At 39.5% G+C, this 21,307-nt stretch overlaps 1 protein-coding gene across 1 annotated transcript in view; it reads right to left on the reverse strand.

Annotated features, from left to right (window-relative positions):
• Nucleotides 1-204: 204 nt before the first annotated feature.
• TTC27 (tetratricopeptide repeat domain 27) overlaps nt 205-21,307 on the reverse strand; it is a 109,702-nt gene continuing 88,599 nt past the window's right edge. The window contains exons 16-20 of the mRNA XM_048484148.1: nt 14,491-14,656; nt 9,957-10,154; nt 6,129-6,240; nt 4,081-4,181; nt 205-1,421 (exon numbers count right to left, since the gene is read on the reverse strand). Of these exons, the coding sequence (XP_048340105.1) occupies nt 1,299-1,421; nt 4,081-4,181; nt 6,129-6,240; nt 9,957-10,154; nt 14,491-14,656 (700 nt within the window). The 3' untranslated portion in view covers nt 205-1,298. The remainder of the gene's footprint in view (nt 1,422-4,080; nt 4,182-6,128; nt 6,241-9,956; nt 10,155-14,490; nt 14,657-21,307) is intronic.

The raw sequence follows: 21,307 nt of genomic DNA on the forward strand, positions 1-21,307 counted from the left end.
TCTCAAGAAGTCATTTTTGATAGTCTACCGGAATCATAATTTTGGGGGGGGGGGTAGTTATTTGATCTAAAAAGGTCTATTTGGATGAGTGTGTCTTCAAGTCTAAATTTCAGCACAGCTAACCTGGAAGATGGAGCCTTCTCAGCATCTTTTTTGACTCTACATTCTTCTGCTGCAAAGATGAAACACACATTGCACAATCACTTAGAATACAGCATAGTCTTTTATTCATGGGATCAAAATTGAAAGTAATCAAATGTGACAGTTTGGCATGGAGAAAGGAATGCCAATTCAATATAAAAGTAATGCTGTCATAAAGGAAACACCAATGACCTTTAGCAAAAACAGTGCATTCATTTCAGAAGGGTGCTTCCCAGCAGTGGCTGACAGGCCATTGTTACAGACAGAATACTTGACTTTAATTTTCTAGAAAGGGCTGAATCTTGTTCTGATACATTTGCAGATTACTGTGGAATTTAACCAGAGTAGATTAGAACAGCTTCATTAGTAGAGATTCTCACCCCAAACTCCTGCTGAGGTGTAAACCTGACAGGACCTTCAGGATGAAATCTGACTCCACTATAAGGATTCAACTGGTAGGATGAAGCTGAGAAGAATATCCAGTTCAGTGCAGTAGATACTATTAAGGTTGCCATGCCACACGTGGTCCATCGTGCCAGTGCTGAAGAGCAGCATGGATATTCCCAGAAAGCAAAGGAGATGGAATGGGGAACAAAGATGATGCTATGGCATCTGTAGGATTGTGCTATTCATTTTCTGTGAATGCACAAGTTCCAATGAAATATAGCCGCTGGGTCAGACTGCAGCATTACAATTCTTTTAAACTTTACAGAAGACAGCTATTCGGAAGGACTACAATTGTTGTGGAATTTTCTGCATTTTCTAACTCACCCACAATTAAAACAAAAGCAACTCCAGTCTCTCCCTTGCTTCATGTCTCCAATATCACCAGCACTCGTTAATCTTTCCCGTCTGCAAAGTGCACAGCTATGGACAGGCGCCAATTATGGGCTGCGCTCAAGCAGCACTAATCCTATATAAAGGCCTTCTAAATAGAAATCCATCCATTTTGTTCTTATGAAACCTAGGGCAGCATAAAAAAAAAATCACATGAACACCCAACTTGAGAGCGAACAATCATAACCTTAGAAGCACTATACAATCTTGGCAATACTGGCCACAATTAAAGTCTATGTTACATAGCAAAATATTTATTAGAAAATAGTTTGGCTGTGTTATAAGTGCAAGCTAATTAGCACATACAGGCTCTTCTCTTTTCAGGACTGATTCCTTAGCTGATTGCTAAGTTCTTGCAATTCAGCTATCAGATTCTCCATTGCTGTAATTTCTTCAGCAAAATCTCCAGGAACGTCAACATTGGTCACATCTGCAAAAAGTTGCTGCACAACAAAACAAAAAATAATTTGTAGCAGTTGCTTTAGTTTAAACAAAAGGCAAGAAGATTATCTTCAAAACATATTTAAAACATTTTCCATTGCACGGATTTCTTTGACCACACTGATCTGCTATCTTTCTGTCCCTCAACTGGATACAATGCCATTCAAAGGTATTATGCTAATACAACTCTGGCGACAATACTTCTATCAGTGGATGTTAGCAGTCTGCTTAGAACCAGAGCACTTCATATCATGGCTTGGATCCAACAGAGTTTCTGCAGGTTGGATGGTTTTCTGCCAAAAGAGTAGACATTTCTCTCCCTCCCACTGCAGCCCTAAATACTGCTTCTGAAGTCCCGTGTCACTTAGGACCAGCAGTGGGGGCATTAAGGGCTACAGTGGGAGGGATAGAAGACAATTTTTTCTTTGAAATGTCCTCTTACACTGGTGGCCTTGCCTCTGCAAGGAGGCCCACAAACTTGTGGAGATGCTCTGGTGGATCCAAGCCTCTGCCTAGACATTTTCCAATTTGCTCAACATCAGGTTGCTAATGCAGTTTACAGAAAGATGGTGCTGAAAGTTGCAGTTATCAGCTGTGCATTGTGGATTATTATTATTGTTAGATTTAATATTCCACTCTTCCTGTCAGAGTGGGCTCAGAGCAGCTAAAATCATGAAGTACAATTTATATAAAATCATGAAGTTCAAATGATAAATATATGATACCCTGTTTCTCCAAAAATAAGACATCCCCTGAGAATAAGACGTAGTAGAGGTTTTGCTGAAGTGCTAAATATAAAACATCCCCCGAAAGGAAGACGTAGCAAAGTTTTTGTTTGGAAGCATGCTCGTCGAACAGAACACCAGAGCATGCAGCTGTGGAGCAGAAAAATAAGACATCCCCTGAAAATAAGACATAGCGCATCTTTGGGAGCAAAAATTAATATAAGACACTGTCTTATTTTTGGAGAAACACGGTAGCACTAAAACGGTTTAAAGGTAGGCTAATAACCCCCACCTCAATTAAAGATGAAAGAGGGGTGGTAAAAGGGAGGGAGGGAGGCCAGCTTGCTGTCCTCAACTATGGTAGGCCTGGTGGAATAGCTCTGTCTTATAGGCCCTGTGGAACTGAGACACTCCCACAGGGCTCTGGTCTCATTCAACAGAGCATTCCACCAGGCTGGGGCCAGAGCCAAAAAAGCTCCGGCCTCAGTTTACGACAGTTGGACACTTCTCAGGTCAGGGAACTCCAGCAGGATGTTATTAGCAGAGCGAAGAGCTCTCTTGGGGCCATATTGGGAGAGGTGGTACTGCAGATATTCTTCAATGAGGATTGTTAAAGACCTAACTACCCTAAACAATTATTCTGGGCATCAGCTTGCAGATGAAGTAGATTCTGTATATAATGTTCTCTGTGTAGTCTTCACTTCTTTTCATAAGCATCCTGTAAGATGTTCTTGTAGCTTTGTCACAATTTCCACCAAATTCACTGTGGTTGTCTCAGCTCCCACTTCTTCCTCCTCAGCTCCAAGGTATACCAAAGAGCTAATTTGAAGTGGGGGCAGAGGGAATGTTAGGGCATGATCTTGTTTACTGTCTCAGAGAGTAAGCTCTGCCAGTCCTCTATCAGCTCATCCAATGAGTTGCTGGGAAGCACTGGATCCTGAGAACATTCTGAAAACTAATAGGATTCATGAGACTCCGTGGCCAACCATAAACCCATTCTCCACCTATATAGGGAGGGGTTCAGGTACCCAAGCAGATCTTCAGGGCATAACAGTCCAACCACGGTGCTTTCTCAGTTTGCACTGGCCCAATTTCTATCCCCATTCCAAAGATGGGATGTGTGTGACCCACTTGATGTGTGGGACATGAGACAAACCCCAGTTTGTAGCCCAACTGGAGGCAGTGGAATTGGCATGGACATTGAAACCACAAGGATTATTAACCTGGGAAATTGCAAAGTCCACTTGACCACTGCCTCCAACAGGTTTGACACAATATCTGTTGGTGCATTAGACAGATGGTACACCAGCAAGATAGCCAAACTCTCCTCAGCATCTCACACAAGGCCAACACATTCAATACCTGGGATCTTTGGGGTGTGGAGTGCCCTGAAGGAGAAAGCCTCCTGGATGAGTACTGCATCCTCCCCCCACCCTTTGTCCACAAGTAATGAAGGACCGAGAATCCTGGGGATGCTAGTTCTTTCAGGGCAACAGTTTTGCCCTCTTTCACCCAGGTCTCGGTCATACACACCATAAAGGCACACTTTATGCTCTCAAAATAATTATGCCGTGTAGCAGACTTTCAGGTCTTCCAGATTCACTGAATATTAAATATAGACATTAGAGGTTGGAGGGATCCAAAACAGATCTAGTAATGACAGGACCTGGTCCTGTTCGTAAGTCAGGGGATTTAAACGCCAAAGCGGATCTAGTTCTGAAACACAAAAATCAGTCTCCCCATTGCTGCTGCTGCTTTGATGAATTTGCAGCAACAAAACAGTAATAATGGAGAGGATAAAGTCCTCACTATTAAGGCTGCATTTGAATCTCAGGATCTCATTTTCACTGAAAATGAAGCAGTGACTTCCAATGGGAGATGGGCTAGTTGTGTCTATGGATAATATCTCTTGTGTTTCCGGCGCTCCTTCATTTACCTTGGCTTTAGCTGCCAAACTACACAAGTTGAGTCGAGCTGAAGAGAGTATCTGCAGTGCTTCCTGGTGATTAGATTTAGTTTTGCTGCATCTTATTGCCACTGAAAGTTAAGATTTTAAAAAGCAAACAAAAATTTTGTGGTTATTACATTGACAGCACACCCACCATACTTAGTTTTCGGTCAGTTCTTTTTAGATGAAAAATCACTTCAACTAAAGCTTCTTAATAAGTGTAGTCATGCAAATGTTTAGAGTAATGGCAAACATGAATCACATATTTTAAACTGAACAACATATTATTAACATTACACAACATCAACATCCTAATTCAGAGGGTGACGTGAATCCACATTCGGTGGTCAGCCACAGCAGAGCAGAGTGCCACACCAGCACTCCTGTACCCCCACTACCTCCACCGGTGTAGTAGGGCATTTTTGGAGGCATGGTTGGGAGTGGAGCCAACATTGCTTCCACCCAGCCTTTACCTGCTGGGATGTGGATGCCAGGGTCTTAGAGGGCAGGTAGGCCCACAGAGCCCAGTGGAGGGCTTTTTGGCAGCAGGGCGTTGTTTTCTGTTTTTCAGGACATCTGTTTACTACACTATCTAATAACATGACATTCTATATTTCAAGATCACATAGCAAACTGTTATTAAACCATACAGTACCCATTATTTGATACGATCTCTATAAGGATCACCAATGTCAAAAACCAGCATTGTGACATGGTAGCTCTCAGATTTTTCAATTCTCAACTTACAATGGGACTACTCTAAGAGGGAAAATGTGGTACCTGCAATTGCATCAAGTAATTTTCTATAAACACCCACTGGTGTTAAACTCAGCTTTTCACAGAGCTCTAAGGGAATAATTCAAAGGCATTTGAAAAAAACATTTATTATTTGTTTTTATTTTACTTCATTTACACCCCTTATTTGCTTTCAGTGGGAACCCAAAGTGGCCTGCATAATTTTCCTCTTCTCCATTTTACTGTCACAAGATCCCCATAAAGCAGGTTAGGCTCAGAGTGTGGCCCAGCTGATGTCATGACACGGGAGAATTCAAACTTGGGTCCCTCAGATCCTTTTCCAATACTTTGATCAAGGAGACCCTAATCTTTTCGATCCTGTGAGCATCTTCGGAATTTTGCGAGAAAGCCAAACTCCAAATGACTCTTGCAGAAGGCAGAGCCGAACACAACACCTCCCTTTGCATAAGGATCACGCAACAGGAATAAAAAAGAGACAAAGGAGAGACTGGGGGCAATGAAGGGAGAAATAGAAGGGGGAATAAAAAGGAAAGCCTAAATGGAACCACAGTCCAGATAAGAAAAGCTTGGGTGCTTACCTGTCCTCCTGACCCTCCAGTGGATGCAGCTGTTATTGAAGCAATGGAAAACCCTTCTCATTTGACTGAAGCCAGTTAATAACAAGCCTTGCCTTATAATGGCCCTGCCCACTTTCTGGAAAGCTGTGAGGGCTCCAGAAAAAATATGAGTGGGTGCCACAAAGGTGAACCCTGTTATAACCAGTATAGCACGCTGGCTCGCAATCATGAATAAACCACCCTGGTACAGCATCTCCATATAACTGTTCATTCACCATAAAAAAAATACAGCACATTGCTCAGCAGATCCTTCGAGAGTATTCATATCTTACATGGTTGGACCAAACTCAGCAGACTCCAATAAGCCCCACAAACAAGGCAGAGATCAGTAGGAGCTTGAAAAAATAACAACATTTATCAATTATCCCATAAAATAACCTCTGTTTCCAATAATGAGAAAAGTCTCATATTTTCTGTTCTCCAAAACCTCTCTAGGGGTGCTGCTTTTACAGTGAACATTTACAGAATACATGTTGCTTTTAGACTCTACCATCTTTCTTCACTGACAACAGGCTTCTCTTCAAAAATGTCATAAGAATAATCTGACTGTACTTCCAACAGGAGTATAACACTCACCATTACCATTTGTGGATTATATTAGTGGCTAGTGGGCATGACAGTTAACCAACAGCTGTTTATATTAAGATTTCATGCAGCTCATACCATGTGCAAGGTCTACAGCACCTTTTGCTACTTCCTTAAAAGACAAGATATTTTTGTCCCAGTCCCTTGATTGGATGTCACATTTGTGTGCTCTGGTGAGATATTGCAGAGCCTGCAAAACAGAAATATACAAAATATTTTCAATTCGTTTTTGTGCTGTATACAAAGGAAAAGTCACTCTGAATCTGCAGTTGGTAGTTTCTTGGAGTTAAGATGGCTTCTTCTCCTACAACTATATTCTACAGCTGCAGCACAGATGTTTTTTGCTATTATTGCTTCTCATGTATGACAGACCTGTAAGTAACACGTGTTTAAAAGACAATTCTTTACCTTTTAAAAGATCTGTCTAGACAGATGAATGTGACCCACGTTTTCCTAGGTCGCAATGATTAAATGCATATGAAAACAGGAATATGCTAGTATTTTAATATTTTGAGTCATTCCGCATCTAAGGAATGTAAACCTCAATAAATTGCTCAAATGTACACAGGGACTAAATGCCAGTTTTATTCTCAATTGGTTTCTCAACATGGAAAGAAAAACAGAAATAGAGAAAATAAAAGGGCAACTGCCCAAAAACTAAGCAGAAGCAAATGAACCAAAGCAGCAGTAGGAAAAGAAACACATTCAATTTTGTTTTTTAAAAAAGAATTTAAGCACACAATTCACAAAGGCTCTGGTATCACACAAATTTTAAAATCAATTTTCCCAAAGAAAGTTAATGGAATTACAAAGCTGCTTTGGTTTGTCTATAAAAAACAGGCAGTCCAAAAAGTGGATGTTTTTTCTGATTAGGAGCTAAAAAGGGACTGTAGAACCTATACATCCTCAATTGTGCTAGGTTTCTTGATTCAGAACTCGCTTCCATGTAGTAGTAGTAGTAGTAGTAGTAGTAGTAGTAGTAGTAGTAGTAGTACTTTACTTTATGCTTCTATACAACACACATCCAGCACAGAAATAACTACCCCAGTAATTAGGTTTTGCTGTGAATGTTGTCTTAAAGTGTTGTTTTTCTTAATGCTATGAATTCTCTGTCAGGAAACTGAGGTTATAGAATCCTGAATCAGAATGCTGCTAGAACACGGCCATACAGCCCGGAAACCACACAGCACCCCAGTTATAGAATCCCTTTCCAAGGAGACTTCTTTGCTTTAGAATTTTAGGAACTTAACTTATTTGGTATATTTTACACCCTCTTTCTACTAGGAAATGAAGACTTCGGAAGGTCAGATACAAAGTCCTTCTAGAATTTAGGAACAACATTGATGGGTACTGCAAGGCTTGTAGTAAAGGAATCATTTACAAAAAAATAAGGAGTTCCAGAGAACAAAGACCCCTTCTGCACATGCAGAATAATCCACTTTCAATCCATTTTCAATGCACTTTGCAGCTAGATTTTACTGTGCGGAATAGCAAAATCCACTTGCAAACAATTGTGGAAGTGCATTGAAAGCGCATTATTCTGCCTGTGCGGAAAGGGCCAAAGTTTCAGATGGTAGTTTTGTTGCTCTGTAGTAGATGAGCAAGACTCAAGCACAGTGGCATCTTAAATATCAACAAGATTTCCAGGCTATAAACCTTTGAGAATCAAAACTCTCTTTGTCAGATACCACAGAAGAGGAGTGACTCCTGAGAAAGCCTCTGTGTGGGTCCCCACCAGACATACTTATGACACTGTGGCTCCTAAAACGGATCTTCCTTAACTTCAGGGATAGGGCGGTTATAAAACTAAACAATGAATGAATGAATGAATGAATGAATGAATGAATGAATGAATGAATGAATGAATGAATGAATGAATGAATGAATGAATGAATGAATGAATGAATGAATGGTCGGCTATTTGTTAGTTTTACTACTTAAAAAGTTAGTTTTAATGCTTTAATACTTGAAAAGGTAAACTGTAGACTGTACATAAGCAGCATTTTTTTTTAAAAAAAATACCCAGACATTTCTTGAAGCACTCTGAAAGTAATTAAGTTGTTCCAGAAAGATGTCTTCAGATAACTGAACATGCTCATTCCATTACCATACACTACAATGTTCTGTAAGCTACAAATATTACTTATTTTCAGAGTATGATACTTCTTTCATACAGGGTGACTTTTTTGAAAAACTGCCATAGTTTGCTTTGCTTTTAACAACTGAAAAAGACATCAGATAACCTTGGGCTCCAGAGCAAAGATGAAATGCTTCCTTGTTGCGTTTCTAGCTGTCTTCAGCAAAATGAAAGCACATACAGCAAAATTCATATTGTGTGTGGTCCTTACAGAAATGAAACCTGAGGTGAATCTCTGACTTCCAGACACATTCCAATACTGCTTACAATATAAAGTGTTCTGAAACACTGCTGTGAGCGAAGGAACTTGTGTGTTTTAATAAGTGATGTAAAGAAACTGCAATTTTAAACTTATTGCTGTGTTAACTTGAACATAACTGTAGCCATATTTGAATGCTTTTAAAACTTACATTTTTGTCTGTTCCTTCATTAATTAAACACAGCCGTAATGATGTGCCTCATCTGCCAAGGTCAACAGGACCCCTAAGCAAACTTAATTGGGAAAAACATTCTTCTGGTGTTAGAAAATGGTTCCACCTGCAAAGCTGTTGAGATAACGACTAGTGTTTTCTCTTAGGGAGCAGCAGTGGCATAGTAGTTAAGAGCAGGTGCACTCAAATCTGGAGAACTGGATTTGATTCCCCGCTCTACCACAGCCTCCTCTACTCCAGACTTCATATCTGAGACTTCTGCCAACTTCAACAACCTTTATTGGCATAATAATACAATTCTATCAACAGAGAAGTCAGTCACCAAACAGGTAATGAAAATAAAATTATGAATAAATATCAGTACATAAATTGAAAGCTAAAACAAGGGGGAGAGGGGGAGAAAAGAATTAATTAATCCTTGGATCTCTGGATTATTTAAAGGACAAGAAATTTGGATCTGTTACCTTGCTGCTGGTGTTATCTAATAAAAAGATGATCTTCTGCAAATCGGATGCGTGCTCTTTTTTTGCTAACAGCGGAGATAGCCAATTTGTGCTAGGTGACATAAGGAGGGACCAATATAACAAAATATGTACTATAGTGTCTGGACAGTCCCCATTACATGCACAAAGCCTTTGCTGATAGGGAGTTTTGGCAAACCTCCCTGATAGCACAGCTGGCGGGAGAGCATTACAGCGGGCCAGCATCACTGCTCTCCGAGACCTGGGTGGGATTAATTGATGAAGATATTTAGCCCCCCTGCTTCCTCAGCAGGGGATACACAGGGTGAGAAGGGAGCAAGACCTTGTGGCCTTTTCAATTAGAGTTTGGTGCTCCTGATCTAGCAGCCTCCTTTTCAGGAGTTGAAATATTTCTTTGGATGAAAATATGGTCAAGGAATCCAGAGAGTAGGCCAGCTTAAGCATTTTGGACTCAGTATGGCCCCACCATTCAGATTGATGGAAAAGCTGTAGTGACTTATTAATCAGAGTGGCGGCTTCACAATTGAAACACAGACGTAACGAGAATTTAAAAATGACAAGCCAGGCCCTTGTCTCCAATAGATGTTGTCCAGTATCAAGGCACAGAGCGGCGTAGGGCACACACTGGGGCATACCAAGGAGCCTATACAGGAATCGTGATTGTACCTGCTCAACTGAGTTAGACCAGGAGGCTATCCAAAGCAAGACTCCATATAGAAGCTGCTGGGATACCTTGGCATTAAACACTTTAATCGCTGCGGGTACATATTGTTTGCCCTACAACTAAACTCAACTAAACTAAATCTCTAAAACAAAACTTGATACAGCTGCATTCTTCACTATCAATAGGAATTACCTTTTCAACATCTTCATAGTTATCACTCTGCCCATTGCCATAAAGTCTTGCATATAATTTCCAAATTTCTCCATCATTTGTCACTCTAGAAGTCACTCTGCCAAAGAGCGCTTGCAGTTTTGCCTTTAATCCTGCTGCTGTCTCTCCGTGTCGATCAGCCACTTCATCCATTACTGCCTTCACCAGTATCTTAAGCACCTTAAAGAATGAACAGTTTTGGATACATTAATTAAGAAAAAATGTAGTGCACTCACAGACACAAATAAGTCACTACATATTTGAAGGGCATTCCTTAAACACAATACATTTAAAATACAATGTATTGTCAAAAGCTTTCATGGCCAGAATGAACTGGCTGTTGTGGACTTTCCAGGCTGTGCAGTCATTCTGCCACAAAGAGAAACACATCTTACTATGACATGCCTCTGAAGAAGCCAGCTATAGATGAGGGTGGAATGTTAGCAGCTGAAACTACCAGACTATGGCCACCCAGCCTGGAAAACCCTCAACAGCCTTTTAAAGTACCCTTTTTCTAAAATATTAACTATAGATGATTTGGGATTAAGAGTTTCAAAAGTAGATTGTTGTTTAGAAGACTGGTTGATTTCTTAAGAAGCATTTTATTTATTAAAGCATTTATATCCTGCCCCCATTTTTTGTGGTCAAGTCACATCTGACTTATGGAGACCCCTGGTGGTGTTTTCAAGGCATGGGATGTTCAGAGGTGTTTTGCCACTGTTTGCCTCCATGTCATGAGGTTTCCTGTCCAAGGTCTCCCATCTAAATACTTGCAAGGGTTGACTCTGATTAACTTCTTAGATCTGATGAAATCACGCTAGCCTGGGGTATCCAGGTCAAGGCTACCCTGCATTTACCATTAATTTATCTACCACATCATGCAAGTCTTGAAAAGTAAGAACTAGCAGCTAGAACTCAACCCTGAAATAGTCAACCAGTGAGGTTATTTTAACGTTGGCATTACAGGAGCACAATGGTCCACTGTTAAAATTGTAGGCCACTACTTTAAGCTTCTGTAGTTTACGTATTTCAAATTCAAGCCCACACAGGGCACATATTGCCAGCAGCCTGATGTGGAGGCCATCAGATTATGGATAGCTAGAACTTTCCTACCAAGAAAAGAGTGCTGTTGAAAAACTGGGAAAAGATACTCCTTTCTGCTTCTACCACCTGGATATTTAGGTGCAGCTCTGGATCAAAAAGTACTCCCAAACTTAAAGCATGCATTCTTCAGGGGAAGATCAAACCTGTCCAGAACAAACTGAATACCTAACTCCTGATCATCAACATAAGAACATAAGAACTAGCCTGCTGGATCAGACCAGAGTCCATCTAGTCTGCTACTCGCTGTGGCCCACCAGGTGCCTTTGGGAGCTCACATGCAGGATGTGAAAGCAATGGCCTTCTGCTGCTGCTGCTCCTGAGCACCTGGTCTACTAAGGCATTTGTAATCTGAGATCAAGGAGGATCAAGATTGGTAGCCATATCAAGATTGGTAGCCATTGGTAACCAACAGTACCTTTCTGAATCTTATCAGCTTTACTGTATTAAAAGTTACCTAGCCTATCACTGTTTTTTAAAAATGGCTTAGAGATGGGAAGGATCAACAGAGCTAACTGTTGGCATACTGATCACACCAAAAGGATGATGTCTCAGTTCAAAACCCTGGATAATGTCACTCAGAGGCTTCATGCAAAAGTTAAGTCACATTAGCTATAAGACAGAGCCTTGTGGCATCCCACAATTCAAATACCATGTGTAGAGAAAGTATCTATATTAGCTTAACCGCAGCCATTTTGTTGTGAACTTTGTAATAGCTCAATCGCAGCCATTCTGTTGTAAGTTTTCCATGAAACGGTTCTCGAAAATAATTGCCTATTTTTGGCTTCCCACCAGCTCTTCCATCCTGGTACCGAGTAGCGGTTAATTGAAGGTCTTGGCCCGGCTGCGTAAAGTTTTGCTAACGGTTGAAACTTCAATAAACCTTCAGACACAACACCTGATAAGAATGAGGAATCCTACCAACTGCCTTGACTAATTGGCATTTTTTTGTGATTGGTTTGCTAAGATCCCCTGATGTGTAATTTCTCTATATCTGCTTTTCAATATTGTAATAGGGTAATCCATTTTTTTGTTTCTTCCCGCCTGTAACTGCTGATACTATACAATGCTACCTCATTTCAGCTAGAGTCTGTTTTTGACAATAAGACTTGCTTGCTTTTTATTATAACCACTAAGCAATCATGGATAAGTTTTATATTTTGATTTTAGTTGGTTCAATAGTTTTGTCTTTATGTGCTCTTATTCAACTGATTGTATGCATAGTATGCCAGCTTACTATAGTTTGTTGAATGGCACTGAGTTCAATAAACTTCAGAAACATGTTTTAAAAGCAATTTTTTCTCTGAGTTGTGTGTGCGTTCAAAATCCTGACCCACGTTTAAGGACAGTAGTCAACTCTTCCTCTTCACCATGAGATACAGAAGCTGTAATCTGTCTTCTAGGAAGGATCAGATGCAGCTCAAAAAAGCACCCCAATGCATTCTGGTGAGGCAGTCTAGAAAGGTACTATTTACAATTGTATCAAATTCCTTGGAGAGGTCCAGGAGAATGACCCGGAATGCTCTTGTCCTATCCTCTCATGTTCATTTCTCAGTTTAGGCCATTTAGAAGAGCACTCACAGTAGGTTCAGTCTCAAGGCCAGGCCTGAAGCCAGAGGGAAGAGACAAATATTATCCAAGAGCACTGATAGGCTGGCACTTGAACATTTTGCCCAGATATGGAATGCTGGAGCCTGGCTGATAATTGCTGAGGTCAACCATTATCAAATGCCAGTTTCTTTGGAGTGGCCAAGACATAATTTCTTCCAAGGCTTTTTATCATTATGGCAACAATGAAAAGCATATTTGGATTCAGAAAAGTTTATTAAAGATTATTACTATTGTTTCAATTTGTTTAATATCACAGCTGCCAGTTTTTTAGCTGGTTGTTGGCCTTTCATTACAATTCCAGCCTCTTCTAGAGGCCTAGGACGTTGTAATGTATTGGCGTAGCATTTGTGCAGATCCTAAATTTATACACTGTAGTCAGTCCTCCTAGCACTTTCTTTATGTATCTGTGTTGCAAAAAGTAATCCAATTGCCCTAGTTTTGTTCCTTGCCACCCTATTTTGTACACCTTACATCAATTTGCTTCAAACAAAAATCTACACTTCCAAACATCTTAGCTGTTATTAATCTAGTTCCAAAGCTTCTTTGAATAAAATTCAGCTTGTCAAAACATGTTCACAAGCTGCCTTGACACCTACAGCAAAGCTGGGAGAATTCAGGCAGGCAAAATGGTTTTAGAGATCAACTCTCACATGATAAGCCAAGAATCTACAAGGGTACCATGCTGTAAATGCCTCCCCATGTTAAAGCTTAAAAACAAGGAAATGGTTATTAGAAATCACAGGTGTCTGTTGGCTCCATTAGTTCTGCCTCCTCATCAGCTTTGAAATAACTTTCATTAAAGTATGCCAACAATGAAATTCAAAAGCAACCAATTTTGTTTTTGCCCTTCCATTACAAAAGCTTCCAAACATGAACCATGTAGCATATGGGGTTGCCAACCTCCTGTTCTGCCAGAATCACAGCTGATCTTCAGATTGAAGCAGCTTTGGAGGCTGAATCGGTGACATCACAGCCCTGCTGAGCTCACTCCCTTCCCCAAACCTTATCCTTTCCAGGCTCAGCCCCTAAATCCCCAGGAATTTTCCAAGCCAGAGTTGGCAGCCCCATGTTTCAAGGATAACGTACGGACTTACTACGTTGAAGTGGCAGAAAGAAATGCTTTAAATCAAATCAATTGCTGAAAGTGAAAAAGTAGAACCAAGATATTTAAAACTGTAGTCAGATGTTTTTGAATGTATGCTGAGTTTATTGATACTGACAGACCTGAAAGACATTCTTAGGCAGTTCATGAGAAGCATCTAGTCTCACTATGCCCCCCCCCCCCCCCCCCAAAAAAAACACCTTGGTCTATCTCCAGTGTTCAATCACACTAAGCATACTGGAGAAGGTGTGTTGAAGGCTGAAAAATCTTGGCTGTTTTCCTCATCATTGTAAGACAGATTAGAAATGGCCCAAGATCCCTCCCCTGCTCCCAGGCTTTCCTCTACTCTCAGAATGGGTAAAAACTGTAAGGTTCCGAGAAAAGGAAAGTCTGCAAGGGAGGTGTTTCTATTCATACTGAAATGGGTTAATATACAAAGGCAAGGCATAACGATCCTCAAGTCCACCCTCCCTTTACTGCATGTATTTTCCAATAATAACATGGCTGAGAAAGGGGTGAATTTATGTTTCACTAGGTCTGTTTGAAACTCTTTCTTTTTAACAGCAAAAACAGATCCTTGGAGTCTTCAGTGTAAAATGGGGGAAAGTCTATTTAATGAAGTATAACCCAAACTGGATTTTCATAAGCCAGACATGAAATTTGTAAACTGAACACCTGAATGTAAATGAAAATGTATCCCACCTCGACATCTTTGTACTTTTCTTGTAAATCCATAAGCCTGTGATAAGCTTTAATAGCTTCTGCAAACTCTCCAATGTCTGTACTGGTAAGAATATAATTTTCCCATATCTGCCAGTGCTCATAATTACACCTGAGTGCTTCCTGAAGAGTCCGGAATGCTTTGATCCTAGTTAATAAAAAACAAACAAACATTTTACATTGTAATTCAAGAATGTTCTGTTTTTGTGCATAGAGTTAGAAAACATTCAACATACAGTTAGAAAACATGTGATCTCAGCATCGATCAGTCATTTTACTAAAATTCACAAAAATATTGACCATCCCTTCTGAATGGCAGTCTATTTCACACTGTACATTTAACTTGTGCTCCATTTATAAATATACTGATGAAGACCACTCCAACACAGCCACAGCAAAATGGGAGCTACTTTTGTAACCCTGTGATGAGTGTGCAGGAAAGTCATACCTAACACCAACATGACTACTTATAAAGCGAGTTTAGAGTTTTCACATAGTTAAGCTCACATCACTAAGTACCAATTAGAAAGGTACACGATAAATAAATCATTATACTAAATGCTTAAGTATCTGATGTCAGTACAAAACTGCTATTATTTGAATAGTGAATATGTTCCTTTTGCTAGAACTTTTCCAAGAGGAATGTTTAAAATTCAATACTTACGGAAAATGACTGCTCTCTTGTTTTATAGACAATCAAAGAAGAACAGAACAATTACTTTGTGCCATCCCAGTTATGCAGTGGAAGTTTGGACCAAACTCATTGCCAGGTGATGATATAATGACAAAATTTTTGGTCTTTTTAGATTTACTGTGCTCAGGAACTTCCTAACTAGCTACTTGTTTTTATGTGCCAGTATTAGACTCATATGTTTCCTTTGCCATTTTAAATGCACTGTTCCAGTAAATTGGGAAAACAAAATGCCAGTCTTTCTTGATACAGTGATAAATATGTTGAGGCACAAATGAGCATGTAAAATCATGTAACTACTATACAGCACTATGAGTGCAACCAACAAAGTTGGTGAAATTTCAGTTTAGCTCTTTCCTTGTAAACTGAACTGATGCTGGGCAGAGAGAATTAGAAAGAGAAGATTATTCCAATTAAGAAGTACTTCAATTTGTCTCAAAATTGACTTGATAATATATAATCTATCACATACAGCAGGCCATGTCTGAATGACAGAACACAGAAATCAAGTTAGTCAACAGCCTCCAAATGAAAGGTGATCTAAGTTGATATAAATGTGAACTGACTAAAGCTCTACATACAAATTAAGGGTTAAGCTTTATCAAAACAGATGTTCCGTGACAACAATGTATCTTCTGGCCACAACATGAAGGGGCAGGATAGGGGAAAATGATGCATCAAGGCCATGGGATTGGAACAAGGCTCCCTGATGAAAAAAATGGATCGCTGGAGGCCATTTTCACCCTCAGATTTCCCATATCTTGCCTGCCAAATCAAATCAAATCAAAAACCTTTAATGGCATATTAGAAATAATTAGCAAGGTGCATAGAAGAAAATCACAAACAGATTAAAAGTTTGTTTATGGCAAGGAAACAACTTATGTCTTCAACTTGCTGTTATGGTAGAAGTAGTGAGATCTGTCAACTATTATTACAGATAGGAAATAAGCCATCGTAGATGTGATTGCTTCATTCTTATCTGCCAACAAAAGCTTCGCACAGTCCTTATCCAAAAGTTCTTTCTGATCATCAAGCAATTGTCCAAGGACAAGTGTTCGGGCTTCTTCATGTAAACGACATTGCTGGGCATTGAATTACCTAATGTAAGTTCTTGTGCATGGATTTATGTAATATTTCTATGTTATGGTTGAAATACTGTACAATTTAGTTTTGCTTTCTATTGTCACAGTGCAGAGAACTATTTCTTTACCTAATGGTCAAGCATTCTACTGGCTCAACATTGCAAATGGTGTTTTAGAATGTTTCTTTCTGGACATTTTTGCACTCCTAAAGAAGGTGTACAACTATTATAACCACTAACCAAGCCCTTCATGTATGCTGACAGTAAAGGACTATAATTATTTGTGTTTTGTTACACAGCAAAACAAAAAGAACTCATCGATCATAATTGTCCCTATGCATACATTGTTAGTGGTTTGTATTTTTGTATTTATAGCTGTTTTAGACAATAGACTGCAGTGCACTTATTTTCACTTTTCAATTTACTTATTAATTAGTAGTAAGTATCAAAGTTTGTGTATTTGTGTTCTTAAGCAGCAGGACTGGCTGTGTTTTTTTGTTCACGGTTCATTGCTAGTACGCTTCAGTCCTATTGGCAGTGTGTTTAGAAAGACTTAAGACTGTGGCCCCAATGCTTATTGCTCCCCCCACCCTAACAGCAGCTTTTTAGAGGCAACCAGAAAACGCCTAAAAAGAAGGTTCTTTCCAAAGTGCAGTAAATCTGGTCACTTTAATTATATAGTTTGATTTTGTTCACTTGAGTAACTGGTTGTAAACTTTCCGCAACACCCTTTTACATAAGCTTTCAAAGCTGCTGAAAAGGACATTTGTTCCAAAAAGTACTCTTGACAAACAAGCTTGTTATCTCTTTACATCTATTTTCTACTTCTTGCAGTCTTTGCAGCAACTGCATCTTTCAGTCTCTACATTCCATAAATATGTCTAAGTGTCTCTTGAACTTATTTATGGCTTTTGGTTCAATGCACTTTCTTGGCAATTTGTTTCCTGTATCCACAACTGTGTGAACTTCCTATTGGTTTTCTCATTTTCAGCTTGTTTCCAGATAGCAGATAAATGGCTCACTGTGATATAAGGAAAAACAAAGCTAAACTATCAGTCGTCGTCCCCACCAAAAAAAACCCCTTTGATTTCATCCCCTTGTTTTCTAAAATTGCATTCTTTTGTCAGATGATTAATGAAATAGTCCAAGGAAACCAAAATTATCTCAGCTTACTTATGATTCTAAACTTTTAAAATAACTGCGCTATCAGACAAAGTGGCCATACCAGACACCACTTCAGACAATGAACAAGCATACTGAGCTAAAAAGATCAGTTGCCTCTACAAGATTTATTAATGTCTTATTCTAGAAATAAGAAAATGAATAGTCTATTATGAAACCTTTTATCTACCTATCAATCTATCTATTTCCATGAGGTTAATAATAAGCTGTCTGTTTCTCCCTGGAATATCTAAAGTACAATACTGAGGAGAGTATAATTGTATATTAGGTTTAAAATGGAATGCCTTTAGATTTCATTTCCATTTTCAATGATGTTAATGATTTTTACTTACTTATGTAAAACATTTATTAGCCATTTTCCTTCCTTACAAAGCTCTAAGTAGTTTACAAACATAAACAAAAGAGACAGCAAAAAATACATTAAAAACATAAAACAAAATTTAAATTCACTACTCAGTTTTGCTATTAAACTTAACTAAATGCAGTCCTAAATAAAACCATCTTCAACTGCCTCCTAAAGATCGAAAGGAGGGAGCAACAGGTGCACCTCCGTGGGGTGGTTGTTCCATAATAATTGGTCTGCTACTGAAAAGACCCAGTCTTATGAAGCCACCAATCAAGTTTCTTTGATTGATGGGAAGGCCTCTCCCTGTTATCTTAATTCCTAGGCAGGAATGTATGGGAGAAGTTGATCTCATTTGAACATTTGCATGCCACCTGAAGCAATTTACAAGAATTTTTTTGTTTAAACCCTTGGGACTGGATCCAATATATCCATTCTGCTAATGGTGAAGCCTCTCACTGGCTTGAACAGCGTTTGCATCAAAGGCACAAGGAACTTCACACTGGGGGCATATGCCTATTCCACCAGCAGAATGCTCCTTGTACCAGTGGAACGGAAATGTCAGGTACAATCCATTCAATTCCTGATCATCATGAGCTCAACAGAGTGTTATGTGTGCCAAGTCCCTTCCAACTTATGGTGATCTTATGAATTAATGGCCCATCTGACATCAACCAGGGTTTACACTTTTTCCATCATGGCTCTGGCTATGTGGAATGGATGCTCTGACCCCTCCTTGGAGATCTTCAGCAAGTCTGCCTGTTTGCCAGGAAAGTTGAGGGGTTTGAACAATAAGCATTTTTTAAAGGGAAGGGCAGGACTTGGGGCTTGTAATTTTATCTTCGTTTGTTGCTGTGGATCTTTTAACTATTATTTATTGTAAGCCATCTTGAACAAAGAGGAAAGGCAGGATATGAATGAATGAATGAATGAATGAATGAATGAATGAATGAATGAATGAATGAATGAATGAATGAATACCTCCAAAACAATCATTATCAGCCTTGATCAGGTCTTGCAAACTAAAGGCAATGGCTCCCTGTTTTGAGTCAATCCATCTCATGTTGGGTCTCTTTCCTTCCCTATTGCCTTCAAGTTTTTGAAGCGTTATTGTATTGTCTTCTTTCTGTCAGCTTTCTTCACTATCCAACTTTCTTATCCATTCATAATGGGGAATACTATAATATTAATTATCTTGTACTTGGTTGACAAAAATACATTCTTACATTTAAGGATATTTTCTTCATAGCTTTTCTTCTTAGCCTTGTCTGCAATTCTTGGTTATGGTCACCTTTTTGGTTAATGATGAAGCCAAGGAATGGAGCCAAGAAAATCCTGAATAATTTAAATTTCTTTGGTAGTCATTACTTTTGTCTTCTTGTTGTTCAGCTGTAGTGCTGCTTTAACCTTTATCAGTACTCATTTCAAGCAGGGTGGATTTGATTTAAATGAAATCTATTTAAATCATGATTTAAATCAAATCAATTTATATCACTAGTTAGTAAGACTAGATTTAAATCCTGGTTTTCTACATAAAGACTCCTTTTTGTTGGTATAATCTTAACATTTACAACCCAATTAAGGTTTCAGTTTTAGAATAATAACATTTCAGATTAGTTTTACAATTATATTACAAATACATAGATTGTTCACCTCACAATAATTTCATAATTATCCTCAGATTCATTCAGGCCACTGGGTCTGAGGCCGTTTTCAAGCCACGTGATGTATGAATATGGCGCCTGGGGATCGGCGCTTGCTGCATCACAGCCGCGCCTACTTCACGCCAAGCCCGCCACACTGGTCGGCGCTAAATAAGCTACTGCACTCCAGCCATTTCCGCCTCCGTGTGGAAACGGCCTGTATTTCTTTGCTGCAGTGTTTACATTTTGCATGCATACATGCCTTACCCATAGGTAAAGGAACTTCATCAAAACATTCCCAAACTGGGTCTCTTTTAGGGGCTACTGGCATTATAGATTTTTTCCTTCACAGAGAGAATAATATGATAAACCTTAGGCTAGACCAGGGGTAGGGAACCTGCGGCTCTCCAGATGTTCAGGAACTACAATTCCCATCAGCCTCTATCAGCATGGCCAATTGGAATTGTAGTTCCTGAACATCTGGAGAGCCGCAGGTTCCCTACCCCTGGGCTAGACACACAAAGATCCCAAGACTTGTGAAGCAGTCTGCTCAAAAGGTTTCACTTTCATTTTTAATACTTGCCCCCCCTCCTCACACTTAGCTCTTTGTGTAGATATATTCCACTCCAAACAATCTTCTATTCATTTAACTTCTTGAAACGTAGCACTTAAGAAGTAAGGGGCTGCTTCTGTGTGCATAGATTTGCAAAGGAACAATGAGATTAAGGCCTTTTTCTCAACTGTGTGTGTGTATTTTATAACATTTTTGCTGTGAAGAAGAGGCATGTTACCTCTGCAGTCACAAATTTCACAGTTTTGAGAACTGCAAGACCAAACATCTGTGATAATATCTTCTAGATCAGAGGTAAGGAAACTTTAACACCCAAAGAGCCATTTGGACCCGTTTTCCACGGAAAAGAAAACACTTGGAGCCGCAAATACTTTTTGACATTTAAAAGGAAGATAACACTGTATATATATATATATATTTACATTTACACTTTGCATAAATAATTATAGTGTGTTATGAAATCCATGAAGTGCTACATCACCATCATCAGCCAACCAGGCAGCTGGGACAGGAAAGCCGAAAATGGCTTGGGATAGCTGTCTCGGGCTGTGCCTCTCTAGGAATGGGGACTCTTTCCCATTAACCCTTAGGGCAACTCTCCGAAGGAGGCTGAGAGGACCCAAGCCATGCAGAGCTGCAGTACAAGAATGAAAGAGCCACATGCAGCTCCAGAGCCACAGGTTGCAGACCCCTGTTCTAGACAGAAAAAACTGTCCAAAATAATTTTAGAGAAGCCTCTGGAAAAGCATGACATTGTGAATGAATTAATGAAATTCATTTACTGAAACATTTAAACACTGTATGAATATACAACCTCATGCTACATAATTAAAAAATAATCCTTGGCCATTTATGCATTTGTGACCTCTTTGGCATTGAATTTACATTCCCTTTGGTCTGATTCTTGGTTATGTACATGTTTTCCCCCTTTGGCAGTCACCCTGCTTTTAGAGAACCCCTGCAGTTTCTGAAAGCCCTGAAAGTGCAGCTTTTCCTCGACATTCCTACACTCCTGCTGGGTCACCTTGGGCTAGTCACAGTTGATCAGAACTCTGTCGGCCCCACGTACTTCACAAGGTGTCTGTTGTGAGGAGAGGAAGGGAAAGGAGTTTGTAAACCACCTTGAGTCTCCTTACAGGAGAGAAAGGTGAGGTATAAATCCAAAACTCTTCTTCTTCTCTATAGCTGTATGAGTGTAGGGATACTGACTCAATAGTACTCTGCATAATAAAGTGTACATTATTTTTTTTTGGGGGGGGGGAGTTGTACATCTAAATAGCTACTTCTT

Source organism: Sphaerodactylus townsendi, linkage group LG01, assembly GCF_021028975.2.
Source record: "Sphaerodactylus townsendi isolate TG3544 linkage group LG01, MPM_Stown_v2.3, whole genome shotgun sequence".
Classification (NCBI taxonomy): domain Eukaryota; kingdom Metazoa; phylum Chordata; class Lepidosauria; order Squamata; family Sphaerodactylidae; genus Sphaerodactylus; species Sphaerodactylus townsendi.